This window comes from Panthera uncia, chromosome A2 (genome assembly GCF_023721935.1).
Source record: "Panthera uncia isolate 11264 chromosome A2, Puncia_PCG_1.0, whole genome shotgun sequence".
Taxonomy (NCBI): domain Eukaryota; kingdom Metazoa; phylum Chordata; class Mammalia; order Carnivora; family Felidae; genus Panthera; species Panthera uncia.
In genome coordinates this window covers 17,347,101-17,360,340 of record NC_064816.1, presented here as the reverse complement: position 1 = coordinate 17,360,340, position 13,240 = coordinate 17,347,101, and the positions used below count along the sequence as shown (strand labels likewise).

General features: G+C 42.7%; 1 protein-coding gene across 2 annotated transcripts in view; it reads right to left on the bottom strand.

Moving 5' to 3' along the window:
* Window positions 1-4,049: 4,049 nt before the first annotated feature.
* The window catches only part of IHO1 (interactor of HORMAD1 1), a 34,548-nt gene continuing 25,357 nt past the window's right edge, over window positions 4,050-13,240 (bottom strand). For both annotated transcript variants that reach the window (XM_049640451.1, XM_049640452.1), the window contains 4 exons: window positions 12,878-12,926; window positions 12,600-12,687; window positions 5,796-5,899; window positions 4,050-5,333 (listed from right to left, as the gene is read on the bottom strand). In XM_049640451.1, the coding sequence (XP_049496408.1) occupies window positions 4,194-5,333; window positions 5,796-5,899; window positions 12,600-12,687; window positions 12,878-12,926 (1,381 nt within the window). In that variant the 3' untranslated portion in view covers window positions 4,050-4,193. The remainder of the gene's footprint in view (window positions 5,334-5,795; window positions 5,900-12,599; window positions 12,688-12,877; window positions 12,927-13,240) is intronic.

The window sequence follows — 13,240 nt, the reverse complement described above, 5'->3', positions numbered from 1 at the left end:
CTTCTAATCCCAGGAGAAAACGCAAGGGGATCAGGAGACCAGGTAGAAGGCAACAAAACCTGGGGCCCTGTGTCTCTCACCTGTGTATCCAGGAATGTGCTGATAGGGCAGCAACACCATCCTCCCACTAGAGAAGTTGTGAGCTGTCAGTGATCAAAGAAATTGAGGAAGAGGATTTGCAAAAGAGGCCTAATTCAGGCCAATCTTCCTCTTATTGAATGGCTCAGCTGGGGGCTCACCTGGTACCAGGATGCTACCTCCTCTAACTAAAGCACAGGGCATTTAATATGGCAGTGGCCAGTGAATAGCGCATGCGAACCAGGGAGGCCACTGCACCTGACTGTAGATAACAATTGACAAGACTTTCATCCCAAGACTATCTGAAGCTCTGGCAATTTGCTTTCTCCCTGGAGTATGTGGGAGAATGTTAATATTTTATGTTCCGTTAAAATATTTATAGAGTGGACAAAGTTTTACTTAGGAAATCTACCTGACAATGGATCCTAGCCCTAGTGGGGAAGGACTTTCTGTGCTTGGCCAACTGGAGGATGCCTGATTTGATGAAGAGTTTTGGCCTAAGGCCTAGCATGAAAATTTTTTCTAAATTGCTCATCCGTTGTAGGAAGCAACTGTTTGGAAGGCAGAAAGCCTGTTGTTTTCTGGGCATTTCGGGTGGAGAGAGGTTGCTGGTAACTGGCCTGGGAGAGAAGAGAGCATATTGCAGGAGACCCCTCATCAGGAGACCTCTGGAGCCTCTGAGACAAAACACAAAAAAGGGAAGTTGCAAAGGAATGCTAGAGAGACCTGACTTTGGGACAGGCTGCAAAGAGCTCTTCAAATGTTAAGCAAGCAATCCCTGCCCTCACTATTTGTCAAGTGTCTACTAAGGTCAGACACTCTCCTGGATGCTGAAGATATAACTGGGATGAGGCAGATGCCGATCTTGCTTCTGGGATTTCTATTCCGCCCACCAAGGCAGGCAAATCAAGTATGCACATCAATATGCCATTTCAGATGGAACTGTAGGAGAAAATTAAAACAGGGTAAGGGAATGGGCAGTGAGTAGGGTGAGCTCCTACAGAAGAGGTCAGGAAAAGGTCTGTCTGTAGGTGACATTATTTTTTTTTTTAAGTTTATTTATTTTGAGAGAGAATCCCAAGCAGGCTCTGCACTGATGTGGGGCTCAAACTCACAAACCATGAGATCATGACCTGAGCCGAAATCAAGAATTGAGCACTTGACTGACTGAGCCCCCCAGACACCTCTCTGTAGGGGACATTTAAATTGATACTTGAGGGGTGCCTGGGTGGCTCAGACGGTTAAGCGTCTCTTGATTTCAGCTCAGGTCATGATCTCATGGTTGGTGACTTTGAGCCCTGCATTGGGCTCTGTGCTGATGGCTTGGAGCCTGCTTGGGATTTCATCTCCTTCTCTTTGTCCTTCGCCTGCTGTTCTCTCTCTGAAAATTTATTTATTTATTGATACTTGAATGTCAAGACAATTAGGTGCTGTGGTTGGCTTTATTTCCATCCTCAGATGTAGCTGGAGTGATTATCAGCGGGAGGAGCCCCTAGGTGGCTGGCTATCTGGGCCCTAGGACCATAGACCTCCCACTACAGCTGCCCCTGTGTAGCCACATCTCTATCAGCATCCAAAGAGCAAAACATCGTGTGCTCTGGGGATGTGCCTGGGCTATGTCACGCTCAACAATTCTGGCAGGAACACAGTAGTAAAAAAAAAAAAAAAAAAAAAAAAAAAAAAAAGCCTTAGGAATAAAATAAGAAACAGAGTATCCTTTCCTGATGATTACCAGAGACAGGCAGTGTAATTTTAATTAACCCAGCCTTGTTGGGAGATAAATTTACTGCTCATTCTACAAAAACACCCAGCTCATGGAACACTGAGTCACTCTGATCTTTGACTTTATAACACAAAATGAAATACTTCTGAAGAAATACAGGATTTCATAACTCACAGCAGAATCGAAAGAACAGAGGGTCCTGCTTTGGCATTTCTTTCTTTCTTTTTTTTTTTTTTTTTTTAATATTTATTTTTTGAGAGAGAGAGAGACAGAGTGTGAGCGGGGGAGGGGCAGAGAGAGAGAGGGAGACACAGAATCCAAAGCAGGCTCCAGGCTCTGTGCTGACAGCACAGAGCCCGATGCGGGGCTTGAACTCACAAGCTGTGAGATCATGACCTGAGCCAAAGCCGCTTAACTGAGCCACCCAGGCGCCCCCTGCTTTGGCATTTCAAAATTGGACAGACCCTTCAATGAGAAGGCCATAGTCATAAACATTAATGGAATTCTCTTAACAGGATCTCAACTTTTGAGTTAAAATGACCAAACTTTTCAGCTTAGAGTAATAAAAGATTTCCAGATACAAACCCCTCTGGTCTACAAGCCTCATGCTAACCGCTCAACAGCCACCTGTAGTCAGTTTGAGACGGGTTGGAAGGAGCCCATTGCATGGCTGGGCCCTTTCTTCCCATGTATAAGCAGAGAAAACTAGTATGGAAGGCAGTAGAGACTGGCAGAGGGCAGGGTGAACAGGCATGCAGCGAGGCTCACGGGGGAGAAAAGGCCAGGGCAGTCATAGGCAGAGTCCATCCAAGTCTGTACTTCCTGGGCCTTGGAAAGGGCTGCTGTCATTGCCTGAGGATCCCAGCCACAGGTCATAGGAGGCCCTTGGTCTGGAAACGGGAATAAGAGCAGCTTAGGTTGCCAAAGGTGTTGCGGGCAAATTAAACTCAAACTTTTGTGGGATACATTCCCTTGAAAATAAAGAATGAAAATAAAAATCAAGAACCACTGCTTTCTATAATGGTCCACTCAGAGGTCCCAGTGTCATTTACTGCATTGCTTTGAAAATGGGCAAATTCTGGAAGCCAATCCATCCAGTGAGGATTTTTACTTTCAAACAATAAAGAAAAAGAAAAAGGAAACTAGTCTGAGTAGGGTGGTGTTTATTCAAAATCATTTGGGCGAAGTCTATGGAATAAAAAGATGGTATATGTCTTATCCATTTTATTTTCTTTCTAAAAAATATTCATTTTTGAGAGAGAAAGAGAGGGTGAGAGAGAATGAGTCAGGGAGGGGCAGAAAGGGGAATTGGGGAACAGAGGATCTGAAGCTGGATCTGGGCTCAGTACTGACAGCAGAGAGCCTGATGTGGGGCTGAAACTTACGAACTGTGAGATCATGACCTGAGCCAAAGTCAGAAGCTCAACCGATTGGGCCACCCAGGCACCCTATTTGATTTTCTTAAGTTGTTGGGAGATCAGTTCAATAAACATAATGAAAAAAATATGCTTTAAAAATTTTTTATTTTTTGTTATAAAACAAATATACATATATGTATAACAAAAATTCAAAACTTCTGCAAGATATGAATAGACAGCCAAAGTCTCACATAAGCCTATTGCTCTCTGGAAATAATACGGGGCCCTTAGATGCTCTCATTAGCTTGAAGGGTGGTTGCAAACAGCATAGGGAAAACAGCCAGGAAGAAAAATGGGATTGTGTGGCTTGTATACAGTGGTGCTCTGGGAATTTATTGGGTGCCTGTCACCTCTTTTCATTGGCAGCTTAACATTCTCTGTTTCTCTGTTCACAAGAAGACAGTGTGTCCTGTAATATGTCCACTGGTCAAAACATGCAAGTGCTCTGACAGTAAAACCGGATAAAAATAATTTAAAAAATCCCAAGGCCTGGATAGGTATTGGTCAGGTGTAGGAAATACCGTGAAGACCAAAAATGTTTGGGAGTCTTGCTGCCACAGCAACAGTTCTGTGAGAGCCCTTCTGCCACTCAGTATTCCACGTGGAGGCCAGTCCTCCTTTCACCAAAATCAGCACCCTCCTCCTGATGCCCTACACCCAGGCTGCTGCTCCAGCTCATCACTGTGCTTCACTCCAATAATTTCTCCACGTGCTTCACTCCAATAAATAAGGATGCAATTATCCCTTATGCTTGTCATGGGCAGCACCTGGTACCCAGAACACCAGAGCTACTCCCCCGCCCTGCAACTGTCCTACACTGACCACCCCACCCCCCCCCCCCAGCAGGCCCTCTGAGCCTGAGGGCTCCAATCAGGCTTCAGGGACTTTCTGCTGTTAGCCAGCCCCAGTGTTCTAGAATTTGTCTTTCCAGCTGAGACCAATAAACTATCAGCTGAAGTCAGATTGTGGGCTGGTCAAAAGCCATCATCACTGCTGTCAAAACCCAGATCATAGAGCATATTCTTCCCTGGATCCTTGCACAGAGGAGACTCTGAACTTCCAAGGTTGAGGTCAATGAACCAGCTCATCTGGTGGTCCCCCAGGGAACTTTTAGAAAGCAGGCTGTTGTCTTTGGAAGAATGCCCACTGAGCTGCAAGATGTTCTCCTGTGCTGCCCTCACTGTCTTACTGGGCATGACTGTTGCTCTCAGAACAGGGATAACTGGTTTTGTGGGAGTCCTGGAGCCCCACAGATGCAGGGACTGAGCAAAGGGTTCCTGCTGCTCCAGGGGGAGGCTTTGTGGGCCAGAAACCGGAAGCTGAGGATACTTAGAATTGAAAGCACAGGTTTTGCTAGGGGTTTGTTCTTGCTTCCTGGTTAGGAGCCTGCTTCTGCGGGCTTTCCTGGGCTGCTGCTTCTTGCCTTTCCCCCCTCTTTCCATAGTTCTGCCTTTCTGTGCAGTCACCAGCCTTTGTTCACAAGGGGCACACGAAAGCACACCTTCAGCTTGACATTTTTGGCAAGTGTTCTTAATGCTGGATTCAAAGTCCAGGGGTATAAACCTTGAGGCTCCTTGGGAAACCCAGCTCCAGTCACAAGGAACTTTGTGGCCTGGGGAACCAGAGCCATGATTCTCAGGGCTGGTTTTATTAAGAGTCCAATTCTGGCAGTTGGTCTGCACTGCCTTGTCCTTTACTCGCCTGCTTCTTTTGCCGGTTCCAGCGGCCATCAGCACAGCCTCTCCTTGGAGAGCATCACTTTTTGCTCCCTCAGTATAGATAGCAAACTCCCCAGGCTGCAGGGAGCCCATACTAAGATTCCAGACAGCAGGGATGGCCTGAGTCTGCCCCATATCTGGTTCCTCAGAGGCATATCTGTCCTGCCTGGTGAAACTGAGGCTCTGGGCCAGAGGTAGTGAGGTCTGGGAAGTGCTGTCTTTCACATGCCCAGGTACCTGGGGGACTGAAATCAATCTCTTCAGCTCTGCTAGGACACTGGCCACATTCAGCTGGCCTAGCTGCTCACACAGCTGCTGGAAGTCCTTACTCTGCTGGGCAACTAAAACTTCAAGGTGTTTCAGGTCGGACTTCATTTCTATAAATTCTGCTTGTCTCTAGGGAAAGACAGCGAGAAAGAAAAGAGTTATGGACACTGCAACTCCGAATGCACAGTGAAATGTGCAAACCAACCAAAGGATGTGTTGGCAGAACCACAGCTTGTCTTTTGCTGGGTGCTTTACAGAGGAAGCATGGTAACACTCTGGAGTAGGGCCCCTGGGCCCCACATCATGCTGGAGAACCTTTGAGGAGGAAGTTGGCCTCTACCTTGGTCCATTACAAGAAGTCCTGTCTGGCTTCTGTTCTTGGCTGAAAAAAATTGTAACTTTAAAGGTGTCTCTCTGGGACTTAGTGACAAAGCCAAAAACATACTTGAGGTCTGAAATCATTGTTGCCCTATATGCTAATTTGGATGTAAATTTAAAAAAATAAAAAATAAAACAGGTTCATCAAAAAATAATTAAAAGTTTTTTTAAAAAACAACATACTTGAGGAAAGAGGTTGGGATCCACACTTACAGCTTCAAATCTCTTCCGTGTCTCGAGGATAACCTGCTCCATGTTGCCTTTGTCATGCACAGTTCCCAACAGCAGATCACTCTGGGCCTGCACAGTCTCTTGCACTAAATACAGAAAAATGACAATTACCTCACCAAGACTATGGCATGCCTCACCCTTCCTGGACCACAGAGTGGAGAGGGAGGAGCTAGAATCTGGCATGGGGCACCTGAGCCTGCTCTGCTAGTGCCCAGAACTCTACCCAGATCAGCCTTGGTGAGGAGAGAAAGCAGAGTAGGGCAGTTCCTCCACTGTCTCTTCTTCCCTCCCTCCCTGAGAACATCCTGGCCAAGGCAGACTCAATCTCAGCACCTCCTGGGGACCCTGAAACCTGCTGCCTAGATGATGGCACCAACCTCCTCCTTGGCCCACCTTCTTGGTCCCATCATCAGAGTATTCTCTCAAGAATGTAGATATGATCATGCATCCTCTGAAACCCTTGCTGAAACTTTCAATGGCACCACACTGGCCACTGGATGAAGTCCAAATCTTTAAATTGGCCATCAAGACCCAAGCTCACTTCCTCTTACCTTCCCTATCCACCTCCACATCTCTGAGCTCTGTTTCCTAAGCAATCTCCCTCTCGCCACTGGCCTTGTGCATGCCATTCCCTTGGCTTGGAATCTATCCTTGCTTCTACCCAGGTCAACTTTACCCATTCCCTTCAGCCACCACCTCAGTGCAACTCATTCCCATTCTTCCTTCTCTCAGGAGTTCCCTCCTTGAAAAATAGCATTTCCTGGCTGGCTTGGGGGCTCCTTCTCTCTGCTGCTGGCACCATGTGTGTGCTCTACCATCACTTATCACCCTCCACTTATGTATCCCCTCTTTTCACTTGGGCTGTAATGAACTTGGTGACCTGAGTGCTAACCACTCAGGACTGATACTGATTCCTCTCTCTGGCATAGAGAGATTTGAAACATACACATACACACACAGTCTTAATAACACATTGTGTTGCAATCAATTATTGTCATCCTCTTCTAAATGGCAGCTCATGTGAAGATGCTCTTAAATTTATTCAACAAATACTTGATGAGTATCTACTATATGCTATAAACTACTGTAAGTTCACATACATCTTAAATGCATAGCAAGTATAATTTACAAATAATCTGGAATAATACACCAGATATTCCTTTTATCTTCTTATATATATAAAGAGTGTTTCAAGATTCTTGACAAAATGTTTTTATTTTAGACGGGTGAAAAACAATTTGGTAACAAGAGAGTACTTAACTCTTCACAATAAATGGAAGGAAAACCAAAGTAACATCTGGTGCTTGAAAAGACAGGATAATAAACTCAAATTAGATCTTACTTGAAAACTTCCCTCACTCTGATAGGTGCTTTTTTAGTTCCCCATGTTTTAATTATTCTGTCTTTTGTCTTCTCTTATCAGCCAAAGGCAGGAATTTACCACATGGTATCTCATAAAGTTTAAGTGATTTACTTAAGAGTTTCTCTTTAAAATAAAACATAATTACCTTCTTAAAAGGAGTCTTACATTTCAGATTTTTAAAAAATGCTTATTTATTTTTGAGAGAGAGAGCACGTATGAGCAGGGGAAGGGCAGAGACAGAGAGAGAGGATCCAAAGCGGGCTCTGCACTGACAGCAGAGAGCCTGATGCACACAAACCATGAGATCATAACTTGAGCCAAAGTTGGACACTTAACCAACTGAGCCACCCAGGCGTGTGTTCACTTCCTCTCTCTCTCAAAAATAAACATTTAAAAAAAATTTTTAAAAAGCATATCAAGGGAAAACATGAGGCTCAAGAAATGTCCATTAAAGGATAGTGTGTGTGTGGGGTACCCAGATAACATAAAGAATCAAGAAGAAGAATAGCATCAAACATCTCAATAACAAAACTAAAACTAGAAGACAATGGAGCCATGCCTTAGAGATTTTAACGGCAAAGAATTTCTCACTTAGGATTCTAGACCCATGTGGAGATAGAAGACATTTTCAAACATGCAATGTATAAAAAAAGTTATCTCCCATATACTTTCTCAGAAAGCTACTAGAAGATGTGTATCACCAAATACAAATGTAAGCCAAAGTCCAGGAAACAAAGGGATCCAAGACTGGGGATGAAAAAATAATTTGATCCTCAAAATGATGGTGAAGAGAAGCCCTAAGACTGGGACCTCAGGAGTAATCTTCCCAGTCTAGAGCTGGAAGACTGAGCTCCAGCCAGGATGTCTCTAATGAGAAAATGAAACAATTCTTGATGTGTTTGAACACATTAATTGGAGATTTACAGTTTTATCTGAAACTTATTATCAGATACTGTGCTAGGAACATGGAAACAGTCTTGAACAAAACTACCTACTCCATACATGAATTCTGCAATTTTGAAAAGGAAAAAATGACAATAAACAAATAAACATGAACATAAATAAGTGAAAAACTGTAATAAATGCTATGATGGAGATTATAATAAAAATAAGAGGGGGGCATCTACTTCAGATAAGATCATCAGAGATGGGGATATTTAAGGTGAAACCAGAAGGATTAAATGGAGCTAGTCCTGCAAAGATTAGGGGAAGGTTGTTCAGACAGAGAAAACAGCAAGTGCAAAGTTCTGAGGCAAGAAAGAGCCTGTTATGACAGAAATAGACAAGCCAGTGTAGTCTTGCAAAGTAACAGTAAGAAATGGTAAATTTTATGTGTACTTTACCACAAGAAAAAAAGTAAGAATTTTTTAGAAAGCAAATGTTCTACTATTTCTCAATACAAAGTTAAATTCCGTATGTCAACCAATTAGAAAAAGGCTGTTTACTTATGTTTCAAGTACTGGATTCCTGTTCCTAAACTCAATCAGTCAAATATTCTTTCAGACATCCTTGCAGATATTTGTAGTAGGAAGCAAATGTAATTATCCTATCCTAGATAAATTCCTAAATAGCAATGTTTCCTAGCAACAGTAAACATCACCAACCACAAAAGCAGAGAATGAGGAAGGCCAGCAAAGTGTTCAATTCTAGATTCAGTACTCAGAAAGCATCTATCTGTGGTCCCGTTCTTTCCTTGTCCCCTAAGAAACCTATGTTTGGGATCCTCTCTTTCACAGGATTTTTTGTATTGAGCTCATTACTTCCAAAGTCTATATATGTATATATATTTTTTCTTTTACAAAGTTAATTTGGGGCGCCTGGGTTGCTCAGTCAGTTAAACATCCAACTCTTGATTTCAGCTCAGGTCATGATCTCAGGGTTCGTGAATTTGAGCCCTGCATCGGGTTCTGTGTGGACAGTGTGGATCCTACTTGGGATTTTCTCTCTCCCTCTCTCTTTGTTCCTCCCCTACTCCCTCGCTCTCTCAAAATAAATAAACTTTAAAAAAAATTGCTTTTTTTTTTTTTTAAAGTTTATTTAAGGGGCACCTGGGTGGCACTTGACTATTTATTTATTTTTAAAGCACCTGACTCTCAATTTTGGCTTAGGTCATGATCTCATAGTTTGTGGGATCAAGTTCCACGTTGGGCTCCCTGCTGACAGCATGGAGCCTGCTTGGAATTCTCTCTCTCCCTCTCTCTCTCTGTGCCCCCCCCCGCCCACTTGCTCACACACACACTCTCTCTCAAAATAAACATTAAAAAAATTTGTTTAGTTTAGGAAAATAACTTAGTGGTCCCTGAGTGGCTCAGTTGGTTAAGCATCCGACTTCAACTTAGGTCACGATCTCATGGTTCCTGAGTTTGAACCCGCATCAGGCTCTCCACTATCATCAAAGAGCCCGTTTTGGATCCTCTGTCCCCCTCTCTCTCTCTGCCCCTCCCTTGCTCATACTCTCTCTCTCTCTCTCTCTCTCTAAAAGTAAACATTAAAAAAAAACCTCAAACCTGTAACAGTATAAAAAGGCATACAATGAAAAATGACCCATTCTCTTCCATGCAGACCTCGGTTCCACTTCCTAGATTTTAACATTATGAGCACTTTCTGGGATTTTGCATGGATACATTGATACATGTGTATATCCATATATAGATTACAGATTGTGTTTGTGTGTGTATATGTGTGTGTATGAGTGGTTCTTTAGAAGGGGACTCATTTCATTTCTGCTTTGGCTGTAAACATCAGATATTTTTAGCTTTTTATAACAATGCCATTTAAAATCCAGTTCCATATTCTGGACAATAACTGTTTTCTTAGAAAATGACTTTTTTATTCATTTCTATTTTAGTGTTCTGACAAGGGCTCTACTGACATCAGATGAGATTCTGATGCTTTTGCAGTGATGGCCAGTAGTTTTCCTTTTACACACCCCATAGTTTTGCTTTCCCTGCTGTGCCAGTGAAAGCCTGATGAAAAGTCTGGAAGCCTCCATCTATAAGAAGAGATTCCTCAGTCTCTCATTTTTAGGGGGGATACCCTTCCCAATTTTCACTGACTGGTCACACTCCTCCACAAGATGTGTCCTGGAGTAAACTATGTACACACGAGCAGTACCTTACTGCTATTATTTAACAATGAATAGATATTTCCATTTCAACATAGTTCACAAAGATAGACCTCATTCTTCTTAATGATTATATGTGCTTTGCTTAAGAAGACACTGCTGCACTCCAAAATTATAAAAATGTTGCCCATGCTTTCTTATAGTTTTTTTTTTTTTTTTAATTTGAGAGAGAAAGAGCGTGCATGTGCTTGAGGTGGGGAGAAGGGCAGAGGGAGAGAGAACCGTAAGCAGGCTCCATGCTCAGCAGAGGCTGACACAGGTGTCTATCCCACAGCCCTGGGATCATGACCTGAGCCGAAAACAAGAGTTGGACACTCAACCAACTGAGCCACCCAGGAGCTCCTCTTATAGCTCTTTTTATGACTTAATAATTACACTTAATATATTGATTCATATGGAATTTATTTTTATGTATAGTTATCTATTTTCCAAAAGAGACATTTTCTGATTTTCAGTACAGCCCCTCATTTTTATTTTCCTAATGATCGTATTTTTCAATAGAACCGATACCTATTAGATTGTACTGCTCTCTACTAAGGCTAACTAAACCTAAACTAAAGTAGGATGTGAATGGCCTTGGCAATTCATTCTGTTACTCTCGTTCTTGGTCCTCAGCTAAAGAACAAGAGGAGTTAGATTAGATGCCTTTGAGTGATCCTTCTGGTTGAACAGGCAGACTGTGACTAGGGAAAGATTTCATGACCTCATTCTGTGAAGGCGCCAATTACATAATAGCACAAGAGAGTACTTTCACACAACATCTTTTCTCTTTCCCTTTCCCTTACAAGCCACAGTCAGTGCATACTGAGGGCTGCAGAATGTATTGACTGGCAAATTCAGGGCTTCAGGTCAGCTGGACTGGGCCAGACCAGATGATGATAGAGGATTTGTCTGGTTCCTCTTTCAATGACTAACTTCCTGATCCTCATCACTACCTACCAAGAAAGGGAATGACTCTGGACAGACTACTTGTGCTCATTTTCAAGAATGATCTGGCTTTCTAATTAATATGATGCTACACTGTCTGTTACTGTTTTCCCTATCAATGTGGCTCCTTCTCCTAAATCTTACCCTCTAAAAAGGAACCATCAGGGGTGAAGGATTGGGACCCCTATGCCTACTATAAGCCAGACCCAGTTCTAGTCCTCACTCTGCCTTGACCTTGTATTAGGACTTAAGCACTTCCATTTCCCGTACTGGACTAAGAATGTCACATTTTTGCTGCAACCCTCCTTTTGCATTTCACCTAGTTTTAAATGTAGAAAGTGAGAAGAGTACTCTCCCTGGACACTTCCAAATGAGTTATTCTATCATGTTACACAAAGGAAGCATTCCTGATTTGCTTCTGCTCTTTGTCTTGTTACTTCTTGTGAGGATAATAGTCCCAGGCTTCCAGAACTGATTTCCAAACAGATGCACAGTTGCCCTGTGTGGGGGATACCCAGGTTGGAAGCCAGCAGACAGTACAGTTCTTTTTTTGCAGACAGATGGAGATTAATTTCTAAGCCATACAAAGGCATTAATTTTTGTAAATCATGAGCAATCTATCCCAAAGCATTTAAATAAGTTGACTTCAATTTGTTTAAAATAAAAAATAAACACACAGAGAAATGCAAACAAGTGCAGATGCAGTCATCATCTTGCCATTTAGCTGAGAAGCTGTTGGTTCTACAGAGGTGTCCACCTAAGGAGAGCTGTGTTATGGCTCTCTTCTGTTTAGTAAGAGACAGGGCCATGGTTTTATGTAAACATAAATCACTACTTGGCAGAGCATGGGACTTTACAAACCATTAACTATAACTGAAATGGAGAAAGATGCTGTGATTCACTACGGAATAGCTCTCACTGAAACCAAGACAGAAAGAAGAAGAGGCGGTGACTGGAGTATTTCTAACTCCAAAGTGAGCAGAGTCTTTATTTCTAAGTCCTAAGGGAACAATGTCTTTACAGACAGCATAACCAGCAATTCATTTGGGACTCAGGGATGCTGCTGATCCACTTCAGGCAGTGGGATGAGAAATCTGGCAGAGCTAGCCTACCCGGAGGCAGTGGGGTTACTGGGTGGAGGATTAGTGGTTCACAGAGGGCATCTAAGGACCAGGAACATCCCCATACATAGGGGTTCCTACTATCCAGTTCAGTGTGCTCCACATCTCTTCAAGACTAACCTTATGTACCCATCCTCTCATCTGAAATACTGTGAAACCTCACCACTGGCAGAAACTTGGCTAGGGTCAGAAAGTTCCGTTCTCTGCTCACTAGTGCCCTCTGCTGATAACCTCAAACACGAGATACTCACATGTCTTGGCCACAGTCTCCAAACAATCTAAAATAGATTGACTTCTTGAACTGAGATGTTCCTCAGACTTTTCCACAGATGCCTGCAACTAAGAAACCCGAAATTAATAAAAAATTCAGACTGTTGCCTTATTTTACTAACTTGGAGTATTGTCATTTAATGATTAAAAAAAGAGTTAAAATCTTGCTATTCTATTTGAATTAAGGTCAGTGCAATGTAATTATTAAACTTCTTAAAATGTAAAATGTTCTAATTTCTTGACATGTAGCTATACTTACCTTGTGAATGCTTTCTCTGATATGGGAAATGAAGTTGTATAGAGTCTCACTAGAATGAGCAAGAAAAAAAAGAAAATGAATCTTTGTGAAGTACTGAAAATGTACCAGAATTCAATTCCATGAACATGGCAGGCTGTAAAACAGTGCTTAGTTAGAGCTGGGAGACTCAACCCTGAAAAACTTTAGTGTCCAGCTACAAAAAAATTAGAACATAGACTTTTCATGACCATTGCCAAAGCAAACCACTTTTTTCTTTTTAAAATCTACTCTAGGGGCACCTGGGTTGCTCAGTTGGTTAAGCATCTGAATCCTGATATGGGATCAGGTCATGATCTCTCGGTTGTGAGACTGAGTCCCACATCA